At 50.9% G+C, this 13,061-nt stretch overlaps 1 protein-coding gene and 1 pseudogene across 1 annotated transcript in view; one reads left to right on the top strand and one right to left on the bottom strand.

Moving 5' to 3' along the window:
• The window catches only part of CUEDC1 (CUE domain containing 1), a 16,701-nt gene extending 9,385 nt beyond the window's left edge, over window positions 1–7,316 (bottom strand). The window contains exons 1-2 of the mRNA XM_006889254.1: window positions 6,987–7,316; window positions 2,024–2,151 (exon numbers count right to left, since the gene is read on the bottom strand). Coding sequence (XP_006889316.1) covers window positions 2,024–2,151; window positions 6,987–7,316 — 458 coding nt within the window. The remainder of the gene's footprint in view (window positions 1–2,023; window positions 2,152–6,986) is intronic.
• A 1,655-nt stretch (window positions 7,317–8,971) lies between these two features.
• Window positions 8,972–10,120, top strand: LOC102860388 (annotated as a pseudogene).
• Window positions 10,121–13,061: the final 2,941 nt, after the last annotated feature.

Raw genomic sequence — 13,061 nt, 5'->3', positions numbered from 1 at the left:
GTATATATATATGTATATATATATGTATATATATATGTATATATATATGTATATATATATGTATATATATATATACCAGGCCGAGGACCCAGCCAGGGGAGGGGAAGGCAGACCTGGCTAGAACCTCCATACACCAAGTTTACACAAAGATTCCCTCTTACGGCCTTCTGGAAAAAATAGGCAGAATCACACTACCTAAATAAGAAGCAAATCCTTTGCAAAAATACCTTAGATGTTGAGAACAGCTTCACTCTGAGCCCTGCAGAAGTGCAGACCTACCCACTTACTCCTCCCTCCCTCCCCACCACAGCCCACCATCTCCTGGTACAGACTCCCAAGAAGGGTCCTGATGTTTAAACTCAGAACATTGTCCCCCTCCATGGAGCTTTCTGGGATTTCCTCAGTTCCCCAAACTGTAATCCCAGAGATTTTTTTTTTCTATCAGGGAGGTGAAAGGACCTAAGAACATAGAGTATTCGCTTTGAAACCAGTCTGACCGAAGCTCAACTGCAGCCTTACTGGAGAAGCTGTAAAATCTCTCAGGTTCAGTTTTCCCATCTGTAAAATGGGATGATAACAAAAGGTTACTAGGCAGTTCTAAGGTGATAGTATATATAAAGAGTCAGTTTCTGCCAATGAAAAGGTGGCTGTTACTGTTATCCACACCTGTATAGTAACAGAACACCACTACCGTGCTGGGGCTCCCCAAGATCCCTAGAATGGATGAGTCACTAAGACAAGTCTAGGCTTCACCATTCTACACAACAGTAACTTTATCTTTTCATTCTTAACAACAACAACAACAACAAAAATCTACAAGTGCAAAAATCTCAGAAAGAACATTGATTCTAGGAGAGGGTGACAATCCCTGAGCTCTAACATGGCCCAGAAAAACCAGCCACGTCTAAGACCCACAGGACCCTGTTGCCAGCTAGCTTCACTGCAGTATTTCAAATTATAGTCTCATCTGGAAGAAATAACTAGGGACCTACCAGTCTTCTCTCCTGCCTTCCATCATCAAACTACTCCAAAAATAAGTAGTTACCCCCTTTCCTTAAACTTCTCCACAATAGGCTTTGCCCAGGTACAAGACACAGATTTCTGTTCCACTGACTGTCAAGGAGTATCTGCTTGTTGTTGCCAGGTGCTGTCACATCCACGACAACTCACACTGACTTTGTGAACGACAGATCAACCTTGCCATGGCCTATGCCATCCACACAATCTCTAATATACCTGGGTCCATTGTTACAATCAAATCACTGTATCAGTGCACCCTGTAGAGAGACCTCCTCTCTTTCTCTGACCCCTGACCTTTCCTAGCTTGGTGTCTTTTTCCAAGGACTGGTCCCCCCTGACAACATGCCCAAAGTATGTGAGAGGAGGTGACAGCTTCCTTGGCTCTACCTCGCAGGTAGGCTTGTTTGTTCTTCTCGAAGTCCACGGGGATAGTCAGTCCACTTCAACATCACAACTCAAAGCACCAATTCATCTTCTGTCATCTTAATTCATTGCCCAGCTTTCATATGCATATGAAACTACTGAAAATACCATGGCTTGGATCAGGGGCACCTTTGACTTGAAAGTGACTAAACTCAGTACCTGCTAGTAGTACTGGCTTAAAAGGGATTCTGAGGTCTCACCTTGACTCAGCAGGAAAGAGCACAGAGATCAATTAGTAATGTCTGCATGCATTCCAAAAATTTGTTATCTCCGCTCTCACATCTCACTTAACAAAAGCTCCCAGAAAACAGAAGCTGGTCTTTATTAAACTCTGTGTCATGTGCTGTGTTCAGCATACCACGTAAGCCCAGGACAGGAATTCAGCAAATGTTTGTTCCTGGATTCCTTATATGTTGAAAGTTTTCACTGGTGTCTAGCTGAAATTCTTGCTTCAGCAGAGGTCTGTTTTTGGTGGAACACTACTGTGGGCCTATCCAAGTTTCTCAGGCGTGTTTGTACTCACCCAGCCCCTGACCCCTTTGCCCATCACCCTGGAGTCTGAGAGAAGATGAATTCTTACCTGGGAGGTGGAGTGGGGGGTGCCAGAGGGTAAGGCCTGTCGAACATATGCATGTGGTAGGCTGGGGGGGAGTACACCGGCGGGGGCTCCTCATCAGAGCTATCAGGTTCTAAAGTCCTTTCCAAGATCTAAATCAGAGACAAGAGAAAAAGAAATATTAACAGTACTTCCTTGGATTTAAACAACATTCAGATAATACCAAGTATGGGCATGGTCATGCAGCCAGGAAACTCCTGCACACTGGATGGTGGGAGTGTAAGCCGATGCAAGCATCACTCTGGAAAAACTTAGCTAAAGGGAAACACATGGTACCTCAGAGCCTCGCTCCCGACCTACTCAGCAGACATGAGAGCACATGTCCCCGAAGAATGCTCACGGACGGCATTACCCACCTAAGAAAGGCTCAACACAGGCAAAACAGATGCACATTCTGAACTGAGAGCAGGGGAGCCTTGAGGGGTGTGGGGCGTAAGGACAGGAAGAGGCTGCCTTTGAGCTAAATGCAGGTGACCTGGGTGGGATTACTGTGTGACACTCACCAAGCAGTGAGAGCATGATCCCTTTACTCATCTGCGTGTATGTGATTTTGTTCATAAATAACTCAGTGTTTTTAAAGAAGTGTAATTCAAATCTTCTCTCAAAGTACTTCCACATATATCATCTCACCTCTCAGCAAGGCAGAATAGAAATCATTACACTCATTTTACACATTCTGCTTTTAAACTGGGGCTTCAACTTGGACCACTGTCTTCTGACTCCCCATTGAAGGTCCCTCCTGTAGGCATGTCCTGCAGGTGCCAAGGAAGCTGTCCAGGATGTCTGTGCTCCTTCCCCACTCTCTCCATCCAGGAGTCAGGAAGGGGGTGGTGGTGTGGAAAGGCCACATGCTGGGCAAAGTTCTGCTACCTGGACCCTTTCCAGAGGTCCACAGAAGAGCCTGGGGCCAGGAACAGCCCTCCACCAGGAGACCTCCCCATCACACACCCCAAGCAGCCTCTTGCTCCCCTCTCCACTTTGTGACAATCTCCTCCAAAACCACAGGACACAACTGGGCCCTCCAAGGGTCTCCAAGAAGCAAAGGGCTCAGAGGCTGCGAATAAATCCTAGAGTCACCAGCCCCCAAGTTTGAATTTCCAGTGAGTTTGCAGAAGCCGTTGCTGAAGCTGCCTAGGCAAGCCTGGGCTGGCATAGGCTACACCAGCACACCTCTGGCCTGGGCTCAGCCATGCTGAGGCACACGGGGAGTCTTGGGGACACATTAGAGAGAGTGGGTGAGTGTTCAGGAGCACAATCACACATGCATGCATACACGCGCGGGCGCGCGCACACACACTCACACACACTCTCTCTCCACCAGGCCAGCCCAAGGAGGCCTCCTGCCCTGGAATGGACAAATGCTCCTTCCTTTGAGGCGGAAAGTATTTAAACAGATGCTTTTGCAGGGAAAGAAGAATGGAGCTGTTCGCAGGCCACTGCTCTGCGCACTCCAGATTTCTATAAGAGGAAATCCAGGCACACAGACTGGGCTGGGAGCACTGTTCCTGTGCAGTGACATGTCTCTGGTGCCCGCAGTGCTAGCACAACGGAGGGGCCCACACTCGCCCTTTTCTGGCCCCCTCAGCTCTGTAGGAAGAGTTCCAGGCTGTGGCCTGGAGGCAGGACCCCCTCCTCTCCGGTGGCCAGCCTAGCTTCTTCCACTGAGGCTGGTCTGAGGGAGATGGGTGAGGAGTAGAGAAAAGTGCAAGAGGTCTGGTTTCTAAAAGAAAGCCAATGAAGGGTTTCTGAACCCTGCTCCTTCCATGGCCTTCTGAGCGGGCACCCTCTCCTCTCAGCTGCTCCTGTTCATCTGGGAAGCAGACCTTGAGTGGAGGCTCCAGGACAAGAATGGGAAACGCCAGGACAGCAGGCAGTAGCCAGTCATGCTCTGGAAAGGAAGGCTGATCCCACATCTCTGGGGACAGTAACCCCAGCCCCCTCACGGCTCTTGCCTGTGCCCACCCCTCCCCTCCACCCTGACCAGCCACAGTGCAGTGGTTCTTCTGTCTCTAAAGGCGCTGAGGTGTTTGACCCTGCAGCCTCCTGGCTTAACTCAGCATGGGTGATGGATGCCTGCCAGGTGCTCTGTTGGGCAGGGTCTGGGCCATTTATCTGACAGGTGGTATTCTTCCACGATGAGGATACCCCTCGGGCCAGCCCACCATCCATCAGCTCCCAGAGAGGGGGCTTTTTCCAGTCAGCAGTTATTGTCATTCCAGCTGCTGCTCATAAATTTTCTGAAGCGCTTTCCGCTGGCTCAGGAACTGCCAGCCGTGGGGCTCAGCCAGAGCTCCAAAGGTGGGGGGCTGGGACCCAGCCAAGGGTGGAGAGGGGTGCAACCCAGAAAGCAAGACTCATAGTAAGATGGAAGCGCACACATAGCAGGCCTTCCTGGGGACTGATGAACCCTGGAGGGACTGCAGGTGCCACAGAGGAGGGAATATCACCCAACCTGTCAGAACAAACGGAGGCTTCAGGAGAGGCTGAGGTTCCAAAGACCTGTATTTGTCTGCACACACACAGCACTCACTCCAACCCCTCCTTTCCATATTGTGGAGCTGGGTTTTCCAATACTCCTTCCCCTGGGCTGATGCTAGCAGGTCAAAGAAGGGGCCTCCGCAGAGAAAGAGACAGTAGGTAGCTTGTAAAATCAGCAGCAACATTCATCCCTTGAATCAACAACCCCTGACTGCTTCCTAGGTACCAGAACCACTCCAAGTGCTACAAGCAACTCTGGGTGAACCCAGCAGCTGCCTGCATAGAGCTCTGCCTCTACCACTTCTACAGAGAGAAGCCCCAGCAACACCTCCCTCTGGGGGGAGAGCAGGATGGCTCACTGACCAGCAGGGACTGTCTGCCTGTGTTGAAGACTCATTTTTCCCCACCGCAAACAAGGCCAATCAATAAAAGCAGCTCGCAAATTTCGTGGGAATTGTTATGTGCCATCAAGTCACTTGTGACTCCTAGCGACCCTATGTACAACAGCTCTGAACCCTGCTCCATCTTGAGCCAACTTCATTGTCCCTGACACACCTACTCCCATTACCCTGGTCAATCCATTTCATCCAGAGTTTTCCTCTCTTGGCGGTGTCCCTTCCCCCTTCCAAGCATAATGTGCCTCTCCAAGGACTGGTCTTTCCTTGAAACATGCCCAAAGTATGTCCAAATCCTTGCCTCCAGGAAGCAGCCTGGGTACACCTTCTCCAAGTCGGACCTGTTTGTTTTTCTAGCAGTCCATGGTATATTCAATACAATTCTCCAGTACCACAACTCAAAAGCATTAATTCTTCTGTCATCCTTAGTCACTGGCCAGCTCTCTGATGCACGGCAAGTAACTGCAAAGACCATGGCCCAAATCAGGTGCAACTTAAGTCTCTAGAATGACATCATTGCTCATCAGTATTCTGGAGAGGTCCCTGACAGCTGATTTTTCCCAATGCAATTCATCTTTTGATTTCCTGGCTGCTAGTATCGAGAGTGTTGATTGTGGAGCCAAGCAAGCTGAATTAGATAATACATTTCAAGCATTTAGGATTGAACTGGCCACTGGCTGGGACTCAAAGAACAGAGTTACTCCCACCTGCAACTTGTCTGGGCTGCAATTCTAAGCACGCCTACAGCCTGTGACCCCTCGATCTGTGCCCTCCACATCAAGCACTGTAGGCACTGTGGGTAGGTTGACTTGGATGGGGTGGGTGGCCCTTCTCCCCAAACTCCCTCCCTAGAGAGAGGCTTGTAGGACCTCTTGAGTATCCCTTACTCCCACTGCCAATGCCTCTAGCACTTAAGAGCAGTTCTGATACGTAGGAAGCAGTCAGAGGATGTTGACTCAATGGATGAATTCTGCTTCTGACTTTACAAGCTCTCCACTGTCTCCTTCTCTGCCGAGGCCCCCTCTTAGACTTGCCAGGATCAGCCAGTGGGAAGTAATATTTGAAAACCCAGCTCCACAATATAGAAGTGAGGGGTGAACAGGCAAATCAGATACATCACCCCTTTCTGTGTCCCTATGTCCCACTCGATTTCCCATCAGCAAGGCCAGCCGAGGAAGGGGCAGGTAGCAACACAGCCCAAATACCCCTTTCTACTCTCAGTCTAGGACCTACTGCCATTTCCCCACCAAGCCATGCTCCGCACCACCTCTGAGCCATCTTCCCAGGAAGCTGGCCCTTTCTCCTCCCAGCCCCCAGACTCTTCACTCTTCTTGAGGACTCCATTGAGTCACTTCTACCTCCACAAAGTCTCCCTCTCCTTCCTGCTGCCTCGGTTGTTCCCCATCACAGTGCCTCCCTGCAGGGCTGTCACACCTGATTTTTGTCTCTGTCCCCCACTGGCCTGTGAGCAGTGAGGACAAAACCCTGACTTATCTAATGTTCAGGAGTGGCATCCACTTCCTAGACAACAAGCCTCTGGAAACTCCATGAACTTTGATAAATGTCGTTAATTATGGAGGGGCTTCAGGCCTTTTGTTCACAGGGTCGCTATGAGTCATGCTTGATTAGAAGGCAATCAACAACAACATCTAATGTTCACAGTGTCGCCATGGTCATCTGATTTGATGACAACTAACAAAACAATATCAATGTCAACAACTAGAGCAGAGGTTCAAAAAGAGCCCTTTTTGGGAAACTGAACTCAGGGTTTCTAAACCTGGAGACTGGGATTCAATATCTGCATTTCATAACATGCTCAGAAATTCTGACACGGCTTCGCTGAGGTCCTAGCCTGTGCTTGGCACACCACTGAGAAATGCTCAGTGTTTACTGAAGGAATGAATGCACGATGTCCACCACTAAGTCCTTGACTGCCTTGGGCGTAGCTTCCTTCAGAGAACAGAGAACAGAGAACGAAGGCTGCTCGCAGGCAAGGGGTTAGCCGGGGTGCTGGGAGAGATCTACATGCCTACTGTGGTGTGCGGACTATCTACCTCCGGGGGTATGCTGTCCTCGGAGTCGGAGCTGTCCTCATAGACACTGCCGCCACCCCCGTCCAGGTTCATCTGCAGCAGCTGATCAATGGTGGCGTCCACGGCGCCGCTGTTGGCGCGCAGCACGCACTCGATGATATCGTAGTCCATGTTGGGGAACATGGTCTTGAAGTCGTCCATGGCCTGGTTGAACTCGAGCCTGCGCACCTGGCGGGCGGGCCGGCTGTTGTTGAGCTCCTGCGTGGTGGTGGCCCCCGCGCTGCCCCCGCCGCCCCGCGCGCCCGCGCCGCCACCGCCGCCACTGCTGCTCCGGCGGAACAGGCTGGTCATTTTGCGGAGCCGCTTCGGGAAAATGTTTCCAGCCGGCAGCAGGGTCCCTTCCCCCGGCTCCCTCCACCGTGCGCCCCTCCAGCCGTGGGCTCCGGACGCTCGCGCCCTCCGGCTGCTCCCCTGCGTCCTGGGCCCCTGGGCCAGAAGGGGATGGCCGGGGTCTCCGGTCAGGAGGCTACGCGCGCGGGTCCACTGGCGGCCCTCGCGGGGTGGTTCTCTCCAGGCGGCGGCATCCGGGCCTGGGCTGAGTCGGGACTGCACGGCTGGTCATCCACACCCCTTGGGCATCCTGGCACCGGCTCCACGGAGGCTTCCACCTGAAACACGGCGAAATCAAGTCAGTGATGGAGAAAACCCAACATTGAGCCCTGATGAAAGGTGGTTTAGGGAACTGGGAAACGCTGGGACGACCCTACCACCTCCAGGTGAAAGGAGCTTCATTTCCCTTTTCTCTCCAGCTGCAATAATGAAATGGCCAGTTCTCTGCCAGCACAGGAAGTACCAGTTAGCCAGGGCTGAATGTGTGCTAGCTATCATCCTAAACACTCATAACATCACCAGGACATAGGTGCTAGTATCCCCATTGCACAAATGGGGGTAACTCGGGCATAGATCCTGAGGAGGTGGAATGGTCATATCTGAAGCCAGGCTGTGTGGACCCACAGTCACACACACTGCCTACCAAAGGCTCCTGAGGACCTCACTGAGGAAGGCCTGAACAGGAAAAGCCATGTGCTGTCTCCCTGGCCTCCCACCACATTCAGTCTCTGCTTCCATCATCTCCCCACATCACAGCCCCACCGTGAGTGAAGGTTCACAGAGCGCAGTTTCCAGGAGAGTCACAGAGAAGCATGATTCCCTGGGGGCACCAGGAGCAACTAGCCTGAGAAACATGGCTCCATTCTGGAAGCCTTAGGCTGATAGAGGAGGCCCTGTTCCCACTAAAGGAACTCATGTCAGCCCCTTAAAACACAGTCCAGCTCTTGAGAAGCACCAACCCAACAGTGGAAAACACAGAGACTGGACATTGTGGAGTCTCTGACCTGCCTTCACCTCATCCAAGTGGCATGCCGATACTTTCATTAACTATACAGAGATTCAGATTTGCTTGTTTCAAAACACTGAGTGGCCCTAATATTACAACAAAATATTTGGGAAGTTTCTACTGGATCTCCATTTTTCTCAAAGCTATCTTCAGGAAATAGTTGTGGTTGTGGTTGTGTACTATACAGTCAAGGAGTTCTGGTGGCCTAGTGGCAAGAAGTTGTGCTGTAATCCTAAAACCATGCAGTTCAAATCCACCCGATGCTGGAGAATAACTAAGGGATGGGATTGAGGGCTGGACCTGGGCGGCCATAAGGCTTTGGCCTGAGAGAGGATAGGAGAGGTACTAGGGTTAAAGGTAGGTCAAAGGGGGCCTGGGAGGAGCAGTGAGGTCCCGGATGAAGAACGAGGCTAAAGGTCAGAATTGGGTTGACAAGACCTTGTCAGGGGAGGTGGGAGGGAAGCTGGGCCAACATGAGGCGGAGTTAGGGCATTTGGTGAAACTAAGATTGGGGTTTACGACTGGGTTGAGGGCTTGACCTTGCTGAGGTTCAGAGCAGGGATTCTGCGAGGAGGGAGCCCCGTAGAAACAAGGAACGGGGCTGAAAGCGATGTGGGTCAGGACGACAGTGATGATCGAAAGATGGGTTGAGGAAAAGAGTGGGAACAAGATCAAGAGCTGGGAAGAGAGCGAGGATATAAACAGCTGGGAGAGAGGACATCTGTCTGGTGTGACATCCAATACTGACACATCTATCTTCTCCTCTGAAGGTGACTTCAAGGAAACTGACAGTTGCTGCTGGAAACACAAGCAGTGTGCGGGGCACATCATTCACCCCTTAATCTCCGACTGTGGTCACTGCAAGCTACACCTGCATGCTGTCAATCACTGCGACTGTGATTCTTGGGTGAAGGAATGCTCAGAGAAGACAAACAGGAGCAGCTCGCAAGATGCGGGCCAAGCCTGCTCCCGAGACGGGGCCCCAGCCTGCTTCAAGATCATCCAGACCCCATGCTTTGAGCTCATCCCAGAGGAAGAGTATGTGGAACGCATCTGGTATGGATGGTGCAAAAGCTACAGGCCGGTCTCGGTGGCAGTGATCCATCACCCCATCCACCATGAGTTTGTAGATGACCTCAATGAAGAAGAGGAAGAAAGGAAGCCTCCCATCCCAACCCAGGTGGGGCCCACCACCAAGACCCTTGACACAACAACTGGCGCAGGCACTGGCACCACCACAGGGACCCCTGACTCAGCAGCTCCCATCACCATCTGGCGCTCAGACAGCCCCACAGAGAAAGGCCAGGGCAACAAGGTGATCAAGAAGGTAAAGAAGAAAAAGGACAAGGAGAAAGATGAGGAGTCATCAGACAAGGATAAGGCAAAGCTGAAGAAGAAAATCAAGAAGAACAAGGTGACTAAGAAGAAAAGCCCAGTGAAGTCGGAAAATTCACCTCCAGACTTAGGTCGAACGCTAAGCCCAAGAGAGCTGGCCAGGATGTCAGAGTCGAGCCCAGATAGCCGGGAAGACCTGGACAGCGAGGACAGCTACAGTGACCCCAGACGGGAGGAGCCCTCCAGTGAGGAGATGGTGGAGACAGTATCATCCAGGAAGAAAGAGAAGAGTGCCAACCAGAACAAGAAGTGCAATGGCAAGGCCTCCCAAGGCAAGAAGGTAACCAAGAGGAAATCTCCCCCAACTTCAGCTGAGGCCAGGGCAGCCACAGCAAAGAATAAACCCCATCAAGCCTGTAGCTGATCCCTTGCTGCTGGTCTCTCTCTCTGACTGGGCTACTTATGTGTGGGGAGCAGTTCTGGGCAGAGGGAGCCTATGGGCTGGGGCTATGGGGTTTCTCAAGGGTGATCTAGCTTTCAATGAAGTTCACAGAACAGTGGGCAGAACCTTTTACTGTCCTGTTGGTTGGAAGGTGAGGGACTACTAGCCCTGTGTTTACTAACTGCTCTTGGACCAGGATATGTCATGTTAATGTGGGTTAGGGGTAGGAGGGCTTTCCTCAACTGGGAGCCTGGTCTCTGTCAGTTCCTCTTCAGGGATAGGCAGTGCTGTCTGCAATACCCACAATAAAGTCAACGTTATAACCCCCCCAAAAAAAATATCCACCAGATGCTTTGCTGGAGAAGGAGGAGCAATCCCCTCCTGTGTCAGTTGGATCTGATTCAACAGTGTACAACAAGGGGAAAAAAATAATATGAAATGTTTAAAAAATACAGAGTTGGAACCAACCCATGGATCTGATTCAACAGTGTACAACAAGGGGAAAAAAATAATATGAAATGTTTAAAAAATACAGAGTTGGAACCAACCCATAGCTGACACTCTGGCAGGTTTTCAGAGCAGTAACTACACGGGAGGAGACTAATAGCACATCCTTCTCCCATGGAGCAGCTGGTGGCCTTGAACTGCATTCCTTAGGGACTGCAGGACAACTTCTTGCCACTAGGCCACCAGAGCTCCCTTCAGGAACCATATCCATTATAAACTCTGCTCTTGTCCCAACAAGTCCAGCCCCCTACTCCAGCACAGCACGCCTGAGGAAGCTGTATGGACAGGACTGGAAATCAAGCACAATCTGGACCAAAATCTGTGGTCGGACATTGTCTGGTCAGCTCAGAACCCAGCAGGTAAATCATGTCATCTTAGCATTTCTGTTAGTGTAAGCAACTGAGAACTGACTGCATCAGAAAACATCCAGCTCTGATTTTATCATGTGCATATGAGATGTATAGTAATTGTTAGTCATAGGAAAGTGGCCACTGTATTTTAAGAGGCTTTCCTATCAAGGAAGCCTGAAGTTTGACGAAACAGGTGCGAAGGAGATTCTGCTTCACAGTGACCCAATTTTTCCAGGGCTTGGGGGGGGGGTGTCTTGGATAATTTCAGTGGACAAAGAAATACTCTTGTGAGAAAATTAATATAATGTGTTTTCTTGCTTTGATTCTACTAGCTAAACCAGCTGATGGTGAGAAAATCAGACCAGAGGGGCTTATGGGGCCAGTGAGGGACTCACCCTCACGCCAGGGTCTGAAGAGTCCTTACTGCTGTTGATGACCTCTCACACTTTAAGCCAGTCTTTCAGTTCCAAAATGATACTTCCTATTCCCCATCTCACCCCTGGCTAGTGGTTTAAAGTATCTCCAATTCCCTGAGGAGTAGACACTACTGAAGAAATGTGGGCCCAGTCTGACCTCTGGACACTGATGTTCCAAAACTATTAGCCCTCCTGCCCTGGAGAAAGTCCCCTGACATTCTGGTGTAAGTATACATATGCATCTAGTACTTCTCCTGTGCAGATACTCCCAAACGTCTGAAACGTAAACCAGAATTTATGAGCAAGCCGTAAATTCTACTATCAACTTGTTTTTCCCACTTGATTCTATCTTGTTTCCATCTTCTCATGTCAGTACATATAGATCTACTTCATCGTCTTAATGCCTGAGTGGTATTCTGGTGTCTGAGTGAAGTGTGATTTACTATCGACTGACTCCCTTCCTCCCTCCCTCCCATCTCTTCCCAGATGAGCAAGTCACAGCCCAGAGAAGCCAAAGCCAAGGAGACACAGAAGGGTGTCTGCAAATGAGCCTTTCAAGACTTCTGTCAAGAGAATGAAGCAGGGAGGCAACCAAGCATGACATGGCTTCTTACAGCTGGCTCCAGACACCCCAACAGTCCCCCCACCCCAGCCACCTCCCACTAACCAGACACCCCAACAGTCCCCCCCCCCCAGCCACCTCCCACTAACCAGACACCCCAACAGTCCCCCACCCCCCACCCACCTCCCACCAGACACCCCAACAGTCCCCCACCCTAGCCACCTCCCACCAACCAGGTACCCCAACAGTCCCCACCCCAGTAACCTCCCACCAGTCACCCCAACAATCCCCCACCCCAGTTACCTCCCACCAGACACCCCAACAGTCTCCCCACCCCCACCTACCTCCCATCAACCACCCCAAAAGTCCCCCTACTCCAAGTGACCTCCCACTAGACACCCCAACAGTCCCCCACCTCCAGTTACCTCCCACCAACCAGACACCCCAACAGTACCCACACCACCCAGTCAACTCAAACACTAGTCTTTAGAAGATGTTGTTCCTACTCTACCAAATTGCCCTCAAAGGGTAGCACTAACCTTGTGGCTAGATTTGTCCTGGGCCCCAGGATTCTGCCCCAAGGGCTCTAATGCAAAGGAGGTCCAGAAGCCAGTGCACTGGGCTATTGTCTGCTGCTTCTGTGTTAATGTCCCCAGAGAAGATGCTTCTCAGACCCTCTGGAAATTTACTAGGAAGGCTGGAGCAACCGGATGTTCTCTGGAGACACAAACTAGAGACTGATCTATGTGGGGGTTGAAGATGGAGAGTCTGGTGGGTAGGGTAATGTGTATGGTTCAAATCCACCAGCTGTTCCTTGGGAGAAAGATATGCAGTCCTTCCTGCACAATTTACAGCCTCTGAAAACCTGCTGGAGGGTCAGCTGTGAGTTGACTTCAACTTGACCACAATGAGCTGAATTGTGTATTTTCTCCATCAACAGCCCTCTGGACCTGTCCTCCGGAGCCCTGGTGGCACAGTGGTGAACTGCTCAGTTGCTAACCAAAAGGTCAGTGGTTTAAGCCTACCAGTTACTCTGTGGGAGAAACGTGACGGGAGATTCTCTGTGCTGTTCTGTATGATCACTGTGA

Source organism: Elephantulus edwardii, unplaced genomic scaffold, assembly GCF_000299155.1.
Source record: "Elephantulus edwardii isolate Elephantulus edwardi_28Jun2011 unplaced genomic scaffold, EleEdw1.0 scaffold00077, whole genome shotgun sequence".
NCBI classification, from domain to species: Eukaryota; Metazoa; Chordata; class Mammalia; order Macroscelidea; family Macroscelididae; genus Elephantulus; species Elephantulus edwardii.
The sequence above is the reverse complement of the archived record's forward strand: the minus strand, read 5'-3'. Positions and strand labels throughout refer to the sequence as shown.